General features: G+C 45.3%; 1 protein-coding gene across 3 annotated transcripts; it reads left to right on the top strand.

Annotated features, from left to right (window-relative positions):
* The first annotated feature begins 4,948 nt into the window (after nt 1–4,948).
* On the top strand, nt 4,949–13,303 carry SGK1 (serum/glucocorticoid regulated kinase 1). Of its 3 annotated transcripts, none has more exons than XM_057739202.1 (12): nt 4,949–5,109; nt 7,932–8,007; nt 8,451–8,526; nt 8,941–9,045; nt 9,149–9,232; nt 9,333–9,464; nt 9,732–9,844; nt 10,189–10,312; nt 10,764–10,859; nt 11,353–11,508; nt 11,613–11,702; nt 12,097–13,303. In XM_057739202.1, the coding sequence occupies exons 1-12, from the start codon at nt 5,076–5,078 to the stop codon at nt 12,262–12,264; spliced, it is 1,254 nt and encodes a 417-aa protein (XP_057595185.1). In that variant the 5' UTR covers nt 4,949–5,075; the 3' UTR covers nt 12,265–13,303. The 3 variants fall into 3 exon arrangements, with proteins under 3 accessions (XP_057595185.1, XP_057595183.1, XP_057595184.1); XM_057739200.1 differs by lacking the exon at nt 4,949–5,109 and adding an exon at nt 6,576–6,877; XM_057739201.1 differs by lacking the exon at nt 4,949–5,109 and adding an exon at nt 7,659–7,801.
* Nucleotides 13,304–14,223: the final 920 nt, after the last annotated feature.

Raw genomic sequence — 14,223 nt, 5'->3', positions numbered from 1 at the left:
TCACAGTATTTAGTTCTTCACTGCCTGTTCTGGAACATTGTCTGTGTGGAGACCAAGGGAGGAGGGGGGAGTTTGAAAAGCAAATAGCATCACCTTTTCAGGCCTTAAAAGGAATTCCCATCCAACTGGTCTGACCTTGACCCAGCAGATTAATTGGCCCATACTATTTCTGCATTTTAAACACAGCACATAACCGTTATTATTTTGATTTGTTGGAGCCCTTTATGTTACATGATGTTTGTGGTTGTGATATGCGTGGGGTGAGGGTAAGGTCATATTTTCTTTTTGTTTTTTTCTATTTCATTCATTTTTTTAAGACGTCATATTTCCTATGTGAGATTCTAACTTGAGTGAGCTCTTTAAATTCTTAATTTCAATTACTTTTCACAACTTACATGAAGTATTAGTATCCCCATTATACAGATTAAGAGGTTAAGATTTACAGAATACCTTGTCTACATTCTCACAGGTAATGAGCCTCAGTTGTAGCTGACTTAAGGGTACTGCAAAGATCTCTATCCTCAGCATGTTATTGCACTGCTGAGCTTGCTGTGGGAGGTGACATAAAAATTTATGTCATTTACATTCAGGGTTGAAATCAAAAGGAAGCTCATGAAGTTGCTGTACATTAAAATGATGCTAATCAACCTTTTGCCAGCTAGCCTTCACTCCTGGTTTTCCCACTACTAGTTACTGTGACATTTATCTTATTTTGTTGCTGCAATTTGTAGGCAGGACTTATGGGAAACAGTCTGTAAGGGTGGCCTGGGCTTCTGTTGCTTCTTGCTAGATTAATTATAGGTTTAGAAATGGGGGCAACTGGTGAGGGATTTATTTACCCTGAGTAAATGAAAGCTTTCAGGTTTCACTTCAGTTTAGCAAAAGATGTCTGCCAGAAAGAAAGCCCTTTATACTGTTTTTGTGTTTGTTACAACCTTATTATTTTCTTTAAACATTTATTTATTTATTTATTTTATTTAGTGGCTGCAGTGGGTCTTCGTTGCTGTGTGTGGGCTTTCTCTAGTTCCGGCAAGCGGGGGCTACTCTTCATCTCTTCATTGTGGTGCACAGGCCTCTCACTGCAGTGGCTTCTTTTGTTGTGGAGCAGGGGCTTGTATGCATGCGCAGGCATCAGTATTTGTGGCTCATGGGCTCTAGAGCACAGGCTCAGTGGTTGTGGCATGCACTTAGTTGTTCCGAGGCATGTGGGATCTTCCCAGACTAGGGCTTGAACTCATGTCCCCTGCATTGGCAGGCGAATTCTTAACCACTGTGCCACCAGGAAAGTCCCTCCTTGGTGGCTTTTAGATCTCTTCACAATAGGGCTCAATCTACCTTTGTAGGTAATTCCCTACCTGCCCCTCACCAGATATCATGTTTACCACTGTATCTCCTGCATCTAGCATAATGTCTGATGCATAGTTCTAGAAGAATCTGTGGATGAATGAATGAATGAGTTCCACCATACCTAGAGCTGTATCAAACACAGAGGTGCCTATTCAGGCTAATAATCAGCAGTCCTTCAAATGGGTATGTTTTCTAAGACATTATTAATTCCATATTTATTGGTGGGGAGGGGTAGTGAGAGGAAGAGGGGAGAGGCAGACTTGTGCCAGCTAAGATCTTTTTTTATAATATTTATTTATTTGTCTGCACTGGGTCTTAGTTGCAGCATGCGGGATCTTTAATTGCAGCACGTGGAATCTTTAGTTGCGGCATGTGGGATCTAGTTCCCTGACCAGGGATCGAACCCAGGCTCCTTGCACTGGGAGCATGGGAGTCTTAGCCACTGGACCACCAGGGAAGTCCCTAAGATCTTTTTTATTTCACTTGAAAGTGCTGTTATCCACTTCAGCAGTATGAGCAAGAGGGCCATATACCTTTGCTTGTGTATAAGGTCTGAGTAAAGACCATATTTCCAAATTATTCCAGAGAAACTACATAACACCTTAAAGTTTGGTACTCCTACTACTTCCTCTGCTTAGAATGATTTCCCTCTTTTGTACCTAGCTGGTCTTTCCAGGCTCAGCCCAAATGTCATTTCTTATTTATTTTTTCTACTCTTCCTTGCAGTGTGTGGGCTTCTCAGTGAGGTGGCTTCTCTTGTTGCACAGCACAGGCCCTAGAGCGCGCGGGCTTCAGTACTTGTGGCTTGAGGGCTAGAGCGCAGGCTCATTAGTGGTGGCACGAGGGCTTAGCTGCTCCACGCATGTGCGATCTTCCCAGACCAGGGCTTGAACCCATGTCCCCTGCATTGGCAGGCAGATTCTTAACCACTGCGCCACCAGGGAAGTCCCGCAAACATCATTTCTTTGTGGAGACTTTCCTCAACAATTCCAAGTCTGCTGCCTCTCCTCAGTAGAAAATCCCCCTCTCTGTTGTTCTGTAGGAGATTGCTCAGACCTTTGTTTTAAACTCATTACGTTGTATCATAATTGTATCATAATTTACCTGTGGCTCCCTACTTAGAATGAGTGCTTCTGTGAAGTCAGATAACCATATTACTCGTATTTGTGTCCTTGATCTTAATATTTGTATTTAAATGCTTGTTGAATGTTTGCATGAATGAATAAAATGAAGGGAGGGAAGGAGTGGGGGAGGAAGGAAGGAAGGATGGATCAGTTCAGTATCTCTTGTGATGATTAGCTGACAGCAGGGCTTTGAGGCACTTGGCATTAGTGGGAAGGAGGATGGGAAGCAATGTTTCAGAGTTTGGGGGACCACAGAGTACGCCACTGCTATGGGTGCGAAGTGGGAGTGGCGTAGGAGTCAACTTCAGTGACCAAGAAAGGTTACTGGAAGGAGATAAATCTGGTCCTAAAAGTAAGTTTTGTTACCTCACAATTTTGCCTATTATCTGTCCAACTCAGAAGAAAACTAACAATAATTGCTTAATCCTTAATAATGAAAAAATGCAGTTAGAGAGAACAACATGAGGTCTGCAGAGGAGACACCTACATGTAGGTTATTTAACAAAACCCTGTTCCAAGCTTCTTATAGTACATAGTCTTGTTTATGCAAAACCACTGTCTTGAAGAAAAAATAAGCCCTGCATAAATAAAGCATGTAGTTTTGTGGGTTTTAATAACTCTTAACACCATTATTCCAGATAATGTGTTCTCTTAGTTATCTGCTGTATCTTAACTCTTCTATGCATGTCAATTTTGAGAATTATGAATAGGGATGGTAATAATCACTATAGAAACTGTGCTCTATAAATAGACATTTATTTAACCACCATTGCTAGTTACTGATCTATAACAGTTATCCTGAATAAGCTCATTTGTCATCCTCCTTTTCTATTATGACACTTTGAGCAATACAAAATAATTACATTGCCCTGTTATCAATGGAAGATATTGTATCTAAGGAATGAAGAGTAACACAACTGACACATTAAAGAAGTAACCCAAGAAGGGAACTTAATTAATTTGCATGTTTGTCAATTGAGATGTATTAAAATGGGGGAAAAATACCATGGTACTTTTTAAAAACCCTAAGATTTATATGCATTCATATCTAGGCTTCTGAAAAGAAGATAAATCATTTTAGAAATCGATGTTTGTGTTCTGAAGCTTACTTGTAAAACACTGATCTCATTTTATATTGACATTAAAACATTTTAACAGTTAAAAAGAAAGTTAAATCGTTATATTTTTCAAAATATTTGCTCTAATGTGTTGAGAAAGACCAGGGATTTGTTTTCTGGGCCTTTAAATTAAATGGAAAGAATCATATCTTAGCAAAGCTTTCAGGTTGTAGTATTTATAGTTCATCATTATAGAAAAATGTTACTTAATCACTAAGTAGAAAAGCTAAAATAATTTTCGTATTAAAATACACATACATTGGAAATTTTTGTTTCAGTGCAAGCATAACCATCTTGGTGAATAATTCCCATTTGCGAGTTCGATTGCATTTTCCCAGGATGAGGCATAAATGAGACAATTGGCTTGGTGGTGTGGGGAGCTAATTGGCATATCTCATATCAAGCCGTCTATATATTTCCTTTGACTGCACAAGGTGTTGTGGAGGAATTACCTGGAACTGATTAAACCCCAGGAGACAAGTGCGGGGAAGTCCTACAGTCAGCAGTAGTTCTCCCGGAGAACACGAGCGCCCTCTAGGTTGTATTTACAAGCAGATTCTGGTGACGCCACTCGGGCCACTTCACCACCAGGGAGTAGGAGGGAAGGGGCCGGATTCCTCCCGGTAGGAGCACTATCTGAACCAAAGAAAGAGGCTGGCGACGGGAAGGAAGAACAGATCAAGCGTCTGAATAGCGGCCACAGGACAACCTAAAGCCTGTGCAGTTAGGCGCTCGTCACACACAGTTCCCCCGCCTACCTCCCCCCTACCCCATCCACCCGCCGCCGTGTGTCACCTTCCTGTTCGGAAGTCTTAGTAGGTTGCTGGGACAGAACAGGGGGCGCCTGCTCCACCCATCGGGTATCCGGTTGGAAGAAAAGCCAGTCTCAACAACTTGATTCTCTCCGTTAAATGATAAGTTTAGCAGACCATCCGTCTCCAACGGCTGCACATTAGGGTAGGGGGAGGAGGGAGCACAGCAGACGATGCTTTTCTGTTCCAACCACAAATCATATGGTTGTGCCTCTTCTCTATTCCACTTAGAGCCCTCTAACTTAAATTCCATGTTCCTCCTGGAATGCAGGCAGAGCTTCTTTGAGAAAATGGACTCTGTGCATGTGTTTTGAATTTTTTCCGGACTGATTTGTGATGGTAATCAGTCAAGTTACATTTCTTGTGTCTTGCTGGGGGTGTAATAAACTCAGGACACTGATGACTGTAATTTTCTGGGTGATGTTGCAATGAAGGGAATAAATGGCCCTGTGTTGAACTTTGCAGCTTGCTCCCTTCCTGTATGTAAATTGCCTTGATATAAAGTGGGGTTCATAACAGAGCTGGGACAGCCACCTCTGACTCGTGCTCCCTTGTCATCGCAGCTTCCAATCCTATCAGGCACATAGCAGGGAGGCTACTCCAGCCATAACTAAGCTCTACCTCCAGCCTCCAGAAAGGACTCCCCAACCTTCATATCTTAGGCAACCTGAAGAATGAAAGAGGAAGCTATAAAATCCCCTTTGAAAGGTTTGTCTGCTTTTATTACTATAATTTGGATGGAATGGGTAAAACAAAGATGCTTCAGCAGATTTGGGGTTACTTCGCATGGGGAGGGCACAGGAGGGAAGTCTCTGGAGGTTTCTTAATGTTTAAAAAACAAACAGGCAGAAATCTTGGTGCAGTTTGGTGCACCAAGATGTTGCTCTCTCAAGAGGGGAAGGAACCACGTGGGAGCAGGACTGGGCTAGGTGAGTTGAAGTGGAGCATGGGATATGGGGTACTGGCAATAACAAAGTCATGTTATATGAAAAATCCATGAAAGAGGAAGCAGAAGTGGGACAGTTACTGTGATCTGGAGTTTCCTAAACCTTGCTTTGGGTTGGAATGTCAGTTTCAGGCACTAGTAAGTGCTTTCTTAAGTGTGGGTGCTAAGCAAAATTTCCCAGCAAGTCTCCAGGAGAGAGGATGTGTGTTCTCTTCTGCCAGTTTGGGGCTGTTGTAACTGAACAAACCAAGAAGCAATTGAGGCTACAGATCACATTAGGACAAATAAGGTGGTGGTGCCTGCAAAACAAATTCCTGCCCAGGACCAAAGTAAAACCGCTTCACATGCTATTCTTGGTTTGACAGTTGGTATTTCGGAGTGTGTCAGATCCAGTAAGGCAACTTTAAAATGGCAAGGCCGTTGGCAGCAAGGGGTCATGGCAGGGCAGCCACTGCAGACATCACTGACAAGCGCCAGGTTCCCGGGCCTGCAAACTTAGTAACTTGCAGCCCTCTCCCCGCTCCTGGCCCGGTCGCTGAGCTCGTGGCTTCCTCGCCGGCGCTGGCGCGAGTCCTCCCACCGGCCGTCAGACTGCAGCTCCCAGGCATCTCCCAGCGGCGGGGTTACTGGAAGGCACCGCTGCTCTGCAGAGCTTTCCTCCCTCTCTTACTTTCTGGAGCGGAGGAGGCTCCCGGCTAATCTTTCAGGAGTTAACGAGGCACAGTAATCTGGGACTTGAGAGAAAGAGCAAGGTGGTAAAACTGTAAGAAGACTCCGGGGTTAGCTCTGAATTAAACCGGAGGAGGGGTGGGGAAGACAAGCACAAACGAAGAGATTTGAAGACGATGAGATGCGACCTTGCGGAGTTTTCAGGTCGGGGAGCGGGAGAGGGAACCTCGGGAGTCAAGGATGCCTGGGGTGCCGCTTCGCACGGCCCCAGGGTCATTCCAGGTCTGTCGCCTAAGTTGCCACCTCCTCACGTGTTTTTGGCATGGCGGGGATTAAAAATGCAAGGGAAAAAATTACACGCGGAAAGGACAGAATGTTCCCAAAGATTACTTTAGGGAAAAAAAAAAAAAGTGAAATGCAGATTTTTTTTCCTTTAGTGCAGAGACGAATTTTATTTCCGCCCCCTCCCCTCCACATTCCTGACCTCTCTCCCTCCCCCTTCCCTCTTTCTTTCCTTCCTTCCTCCTCTTCCAAGTTCTGGGATTTTTCAGCCTTGCTTGGCTTGGGCCAAAAGCACAAAAAAGGCGTTTTCGGAAGCGGCTCGGCCGTGCACAAGGGCCATTTGTTTGTTTTGGGACTCGGGGCAGGAAATCTTGCCGGGCCTGAGTCACGGCGGCTCCTTCAAGGAAACGTCAGTGTTCTCTTGTCGCCCTCGCTCGCTGCGCGCCCGGCCGCCGCTGCCCATGGGGGAGATGCAGGGCGCGCTGGCCAGGGCCCGGCTCGAGTCCCTGCTCCGGCCCCGCCACAAAAAGAGGGCCGAGGTGCAGAAACGAAGCGAGTCCTTCCTGCTGACCGGACTGGGTAAGCGCCGCTGCCGGCACGCGGGGGCTTGTCTCACCGACTCCTCCACTAGTTGCTCGGATCGGGCGAGAGGGGCTGGGTACTTGGGCTTGTACTGAGGATGGAGAGATGGGGCAGGGGTAGGAGGGTGGCGGCAGCCGGGAGACCCGCCGGGCCCCACGCTGACCCCCAAAGATAAGGGCGCTCGGGACCACCCTCCCCCGGCGCTGCCGCCCTGCGCGCGCGAGATAACCTCGGTTGATGGTGCGCGGCCGCCCGGCGAGGGCTGCGGGGGCTGCCTTGTGAATTAGGGCAGAGGGTCAGGGTTGGCGCCGGGGCCGGGAGTGAATCCGAACTGAGGGTCTGAGAAGCCAGAGCGGGCACAGAGCCACCCGGATCGCCGCGCACCGGGCAGAAAGCGCTCTGATTTCCTGATGTGCCGCGACTCTGATTTCCTCGCAGGGCGGAATAAATGAGAAAGGTGGAAAATTACCCCGGCCTCTCCCTCCCTCCTCGCCCCCCCCGCCTGCGGTTTCCCCTCTCCGGCCCGGGAGCCGAGGGAGGTCGATAACAGCCCCGCGCCGGGCCCTCCCGGGGCGGTCCCCGCGTCCCCCTCCTAGGCCCCAGCTCCGGGCTGGCCTTCTCGCCGGGGGCGGAACCGCCTGCCGCCGGCCGCTTTGCAGCCGCGGGCGCCGCGGGGCAGCCGGGGGCGGGGCCGGGGCGGGGCCGGGCAGCGCCGCTTCCTCGTTGTCGCGTGGGTCCCGCCCCCGCGGGTCACAACGCTTATAAAGCCGGCGGCGCGGCCGGAGCGCAGTGTTGGCTGAGCCGATCTCCCGTCTCTCACGACTCCTGGTACTCTCTGTGTGGCGATGACGGTGAAAACCGAGGCTGCTAGGGACACCCTCACTTACTCCAGAATGAGGGGCATGGTAGCAATTCTCATCGGTGAGTGTAGGAATACGACTGGACTTCTAGGTTACGAGAAGTTCCCATTTTGAAGGTCCCGATCAGATTAGTGTGTGAGGCGTCGGATGCTACAAATCCGTCTAAACATTTCTCCTCTCTTAATTCACAGCTTTCATGAAACAGAGAAGAATGGGCCTGAACGACTTTATTCAGAAGATTGCCAATAACTCCTATGCATGCAAACAGTAAGTTTGGGGGTGGTTTGGGGAAATAAAAGTAAGTAGTGAAGTTTCCATTGACCAGCAGTAAAGACACATACTCATCAATATATTGATCAGAAAGCCAAAGACATCCCGAGGGTGGGGATCCCTTTTCTCTTTAAGTGCTAATTATTTAAAATATTTAAAACATTAAAATTAATTTGCTCATTTGGCTTGTTCTAGTGATGCAAGAGAAAATTTTCATGTTTGCCTACTTCACCCCCTCTCTCCTTGGAAAACAGTCCTCGTCTCTGCGTTTAACTGGGTTTATTGTTTTGCCTATTATTTCTTTAACTGAGTAATTGATTTGGGTGTTTTTAGCTTAAACACTGAATCCTCCGGAAAAGTTGAGCCAGAAATTCATTATTTGTGTTGGTCTGCCCCCGTGTGGCGAGTTAGGGTGTTCTAAGTTGTTCCTTTCTTTGCAGCCCTGAAGTTCAGTCAATTTTGAAAATCTCCCAACCTCAGGAGCCTGAGCTTATGAATGCCAACCCTTCTCCTCCAGTAAGTGTTCTCTCTTTGTGATGCATCAGTGGAGAAATCTTATAAATGAATCAGTTAGTTTTCCTATGTTGATGAATTAAAATAGCATTTTAGTTAGTATCAAGGCAGGAATGCCTCATGAGTTCATGGCAAACAAGTGACATAAGTATTTACATATGAGTCAGTGGCGTATTTTAAAAGGCATATTTCATAAAAGTGTTATCTGCTTAAGAGCAACACAATTGTGTACAATTTCCATACTCTCATTTGCAATATTCACGTGTATGGATGAAAAGTAGTTTGGAATGTGTTTATAGATGTCTGGGGACCTACCTCAGTCATTTGCAGATGTACTGTCTTGTACCTTGCCTACGCTATATCATCACTCTCTTCCTTTGAGGCAAGGATACTAAAAGAAAACCTTTTACTTTCCAGCCAAGTCCTTCTCAGCAAATCAACCTGGGCCCATCATCGAATCCTCATGCTAAACCATCTGACTTTCACTTCTTGAAAGTGATTGGGAAGGGCAGTTTTGGAAAGGTAATTTCACATTTGATGCTCTCATTATTTATAGTCTTGCATATGCTTATTTTACGTTCTCCCTGGATGTGAACAGGAAAATGATTTTTAATTTAAATTTCAGGTTCTTCTAGCAAGACACAAAGCAGAAGAAGCATTCTATGCAGTCAAAGTTTTACAGAAGAAAGCGATCCTGAAAAAGAAGGAGGTAGGAGCTGGGCTTGGAGATTGACATTCAGTAGACATTACCTTGGAATCTTGGTGCCAAGTTGAAATTTGCCACTAACTCTTCATTGTCCTTTTCCTAGGAAAAGCATATTATGTCGGAGCGGAATGTTCTCCTGAAGAATGTGAAACACCCTTTCCTGGTGGGCCTTCACTTCTCTTTCCAGACAGCTGACAAACTGTACTTTGTCCTAGACTACATTAACGGTGGAGAGGTGAGCGGAGGGGATGGGAGCTGACCCCTGGGTGTCTGTGCATAGCCTGCTTTGTTTTAATTGGAGAGGAAAGTTTTTAAAAGATAGTTGGTGGGGGAAAAGTTATCAGAATTAGTATTTCCTTTAACCTGCCAGTTTTCAGATAGTTAATAGACTATTTAGGGCTACTTCCTGCAATTGTCCTCTTTAGCTATATATGTCAAGACAGATTCAATGCATTGTCCTTGGGTTTGGCAACCCAGGCTAACTCTGTTCTGTCTCCTGCAGTTGTTCTACCATCTCCAGAGGGAGAGATGCTTCCTGGAACCACGGGCTCGGTTCTATGCTGCTGAAATAGCCAGTGCCTTGGGTTACCTGCACTCTCTGAACATCGTTTATAGGTGAGCTGAAGAGCTCCTAAGGCTCCGTTCCTGGTGTAAAGGAGACAGCCTAGCCTTTGACAGGGCCTTAAAATACTTTGTGTTTAGGCACAGCTTGGTCACCTAAGACCAGATCCCCAGCACGTGACCAGTCTTGACTCCCTGCCACTAGGGAACTAGCCAGCCAGGATCGTGCCTCATCCAGAATAGATTAACAGAACAAGGGCTCCCTTTTAGATTCACTAGCACAACTGCAGTGAATGTATAGTGCTTCTAATAGCCCCAGTAATGATCTTTACAGAGGATTGCATAGGCAGTGAAATTAACTTATACAACTGCTTTTCTATTCATTCTTTTTTTTACAGAGACTTAAAACCAGAAAATATTTTGCTCGATTCACAAGGACACATTGTCCTTACTGACTTTGGACTCTGCAAGGAGAACATTGAACACAATGGCACGACGTCCACCTTCTGCGGCACGCCTGAGGTAGGCGCGTTCTTGATGTGGTGACTGGTCCACCCCCTCCTCCAGGAAGGGGTCATTGCAGTCATGCCTTCAGCTACTGAAAGAGTAAGCTGTTCTTGGAGATGTTTTAGTCCAATTCGGTACGAGTAAAATCCATCAGCTGTTGGAGGCATGAGAAATTCCTAGGCCTCATGTTGCTTTAATTAAAATGAGCTGTTTGCAAGAGCCGTGTCATAAAAGGTTTCTAAACCCCCAAGTAGGATATCTGAGGGGGGCCCAATAGCTTTCTAAATATCCGGACATGTAAGTGGCCAGTCAGCTTCAAAGCCAGCAGTTTTATCAGGAAGTAGTCTAAAGAAATATATCCTCCAAGTGGATCCAGGGTCTCTCAGCCCTTTCAAAGTATGTGCCTGGTCTTGAAATTGCCTGGTTTCAGGGGCTCTAAACTCTCTTCTCCTGATCTGTCTTTCAGTATCTTGCACCTGAGGTACTTCATAAGCAGCCTTATGACAGGACCGTGGACTGGTGGTGCCTGGGCGCCGTCTTGTATGAGATGCTGTATGGCCTGGTGAGTAGCCCATTGAGAAGCATGGAATATTGCCCTGGGTTGATACATTTCTCTCTCGAATGTAGTCTTAAAAATCCAGACTTATCAGGGCACACAGGCCCATTGCAGACCTCATCATTGTGTCTTGCCCTTTATCAGTGAGCTTATCAAATGCTGATGAGAGAGGCATATTGGTTAAGTTATAGGTATCTTACGGTAAACCCTTACCTAGTGGATAAATCCTTACCTAGTGGATTTTTCTTTTGTAAGTTCACCTTTTACTCGGTATGACCACACTAAACCTATGTGAGAGTGAAAAATACAGCTTATTAGCATCTGCCCCCTGATAAGGGTGGCAAAATATAGACATTTAAAAATCCAAGGCAGAGAAAACCTATCAAGTGATAGGCTTTGTCAAATCCAGCTTCATCTATTGTAGCTTAAGTCCTTATTGATAATAGATGCTCTCCAAAACTTCCAATTAAATGGTAAGTAATCTTCCCCCTTCTTTCAGCCTCCCTTTTACAGCCGAAACACAGCTGAGATGTACGACAACATTCTGAACAAGCCCCTCCAGCTGAAGCCAAATATTACAAATTCTGCAAGACACGTCCTGGAGGGCCTCCTGCAGAAGGACAGGACCAAAAGGCTGGGTGCCAAGGATGACTTTGTGAGTCATTTTTTCCTGTCCTCCTGGGCTTTCTGGGTAGAGCACTAGACCTTACCGCCCTTCTTGAATTTCACTCATGTAAATTCCTGTTTCTTTCTCAACAGATGGAGATTAAGAATCATGTCTTCTTCTCCCTAATTAACTGGGATGATCTCATTAATAAGAAGATTACTCCCCCTTTTAACCCAAATGTGGTGAGTATCTCTCTTGTGAGTGTACGGAGGCTCAAATGGCATTTCTTTAAGTCAGAGCAGTTGTTGGTAGTGGTGGAGGGGGAAGGGCCCTCAAGGAATAAATTGGCAGATATTTTATTCATAAGCCATTATTTTACCCACAGAAAAAGCAGAACTTTTGTCCCAACAAAGCTCATATAGTTTTTCAGCACATTTATGAATTACACTAGCAAAAGACAGAAAGTAGACATTATCCTCATAGTTTACACTTTGTGTGGCCTTTGGGTTTTGTGCTTGAAATGGTTGATGATGGTGGAAGTGTCCCTGTAATGCCTAAAGCCTGCATGAGAATTTACCTGCCTTGTTTCCACTGTGAATTCTTGACATGGAGTGTTTTTTTGCCTTCCTGCAACAGAGTGGACCCAGCGACCTGCGGCACTTTGATCCCGAGTTCACCGAAGAGCCGGTCCCCAACTCCATTGGCCGGTCCCCTGACAGCATCCTCCTCACAGCCAGTGTCAAGGAAGCAGCTGAGGCCTTTCTGGGCTTCTCCTATGCACCTCCCGTGGACTCTTTCCTCTGAACGGTCTTAGGGTTGGTTGTGAAGGATTTTATGGGCGTTTCTGAAACATTTTAGTTAGCCTTTTGGCAGAGCTGCCAGTTGACAGGACATCTTAAAAGAGAATTTGCACATCCTTGGAAGCTTGCACATCTTGGCAATCTTATTGCACACTGTTTGCTGGAAGCTTTTCGAAGAGCACATCCTCCTCAGTGAGCTCATGAGGTTTTCCTTTTTATTCTTTCTTCCAATGTGGTGCTATCTCTGAAATGAGCAGTAGAGGGCCGCCCTAGACAGATGCAGTGGTCTCGTTCAAAGGAGGACGCTGTTCTGAGAAGGAGCTTCGCAAGGTCTGTCCAGGCCGTGATCACGAATCTTATGAAATGTGCCTTTTCTGATGAGATCGTGTTAGCTCCAAAGCTTTTCCTATTGCCCAGTGTTTCTGTTCTCTGTTTCTCCTTGTGGACTTCCTGTGTGATCAGCCGTATGAGTGTGGTATGCTTGCTCACAGAAGGACTCAGTTATAAGCATCAATGTGACACTTGCAGGACTCTACAATGTGGGACATTGTTTGTTTCTTCCATATTTGGAAGATAAATTTATGTGTAGACTGTTTTTGTTTTTGTAAGATATAGTTAATAACTAAAATTTATTGAAAATGGTCTTGCAATGACTTGTATCCAGATGCTTAAAGAAAGCATTGCTGCTACAAATATTTCTATTTTTAGAAAGGGTTTTTATGGACCAATGCCCCAGTTGTCAGTCAGAGCCTGGTGTTTTCATTGTTTAAAATGTCACCTGTAAAATGGGCATTATTTATGGTTTTGTTTTGTTTTGTTTTTTGGCATTCCTGATAATTGTATGTATTGGATAAAGAAAGTCTGTACATTGGGTTATAACACTAGTATATTTAAACTTACAGGCTTATTTGTAATGTAAACCACCATTTTAATGTACTGTAATTAACATAGTTATAATATGTACAATTCTTTCCCCACTCCCTACCACACACCTTTTTTTGTGTGTGATAAACCAACTTTGGTTTGCAATAAAACCTTGAAAAATATTTACAGAAATTGTGTCATGTGTGTTATTTTGTAAATTTCAGTTAAGGGGACAATAGTAGACCTCGTTTAAAATTGAAAACCAAGGAAATGCTGCTGTAATTTATGGCTCAGTGGCTTACTTCCTCCTGTAGCATCAGCTTCTGACACTAGGAGAGAACAGGGTGGTCGTAAAGACAATTTTTTTTTTTTGGCCACACCACGAGGCTTGCAGGATCTTAGTTCCTGGACCAGGGATGGAACCCATACCCCCTGCAGTGGAAGCACAGAGTCCTAACCACTGGACCGCCAGGGAATTCCCTGAAGCCAATTTCTGTTTCAGGGCTTCTCAGCAGCATTGTATGATGTCAGTCATTATACAGAAGTCCATCCAAACACATCCTTGTCAATTTAACTGTCTCAAGGACAGCCATGAAGCAATGTTCCCTGTATTTATTGCCTGCCCTGTGAAGTTGGCTGTTTGTCCTGACATTTGGCTTGTCTGAAGTAACAGGTAATTCTTTCAACAAATACTTGGGTGCCTTTACCGGGTCAGGCTCTATTCTGAATGCTGGGGATAAAGCAATGAACAAAGCTGACAAATCTCTGCCCTTACAGATCCTGATGAGAAAGACAGACTTTTTCAATAGTTTGTCGAAATGGAAATCAAGATAACATTTTGCTAGTATAGGAGAATGCCACTAAGGCACTAAGGGTGAGGATGTTTGTCATAAATGGCTATGTTCCCAAAATGCTGAGCTGGCAGGACTCCTGGTCCTTGAGTAACCAGAGCCGAACAAAGTCCAGTGTCTGCTCAGAGAAGGAAGCTGCAGGGGTGCATCCCTGGTTTGAACCAGAAGCCTCTCAGTGCTGGTACGCACTCAGCACTGCATGGGCCCACCCAACGATGTTCTGAGACTTTTTCTAGAGCTCAACCCAG

The sequence above is a fragment of the Hippopotamus amphibius genome, chromosome 6, assembly GCF_030028045.1.
Source record: "Hippopotamus amphibius kiboko isolate mHipAmp2 chromosome 6, mHipAmp2.hap2, whole genome shotgun sequence".
NCBI lineage: Eukaryota > Metazoa > Chordata > Mammalia > Artiodactyla > Hippopotamidae > Hippopotamus > Hippopotamus amphibius.
The sequence above is the reverse complement of the archived record's forward strand: the minus strand, read 5'-3'. Positions and strand labels throughout refer to the sequence as shown.

What these genes read in the sequence shown, in the direction of transcription:
- SGK1 (XM_057739200.1), top strand. Translation starts at nt 6,760, where the DNA reads ATGGGGGAGATGCAGGGCGCGCTGGCCAGGGCCCGGCTCGAGTCCCTG. An exon ending in ATGAGATGCTGTATGGCCTG is followed by an intron (nt 10,860 to 11,352) that starts GTGAGTAGCCCA and finishes CCCTTCTTTCAG; the next exon opens with CCTCCCTTTTACAGCCGAAA. An exon ending in CCCCTTTTAACCCAAATGTG is followed by an intron (nt 11,703 to 12,096) that starts GTGAGTATCTCT and finishes TTCCTGCAACAG; the next exon opens with AGTGGACCCAGCGACCTGCG.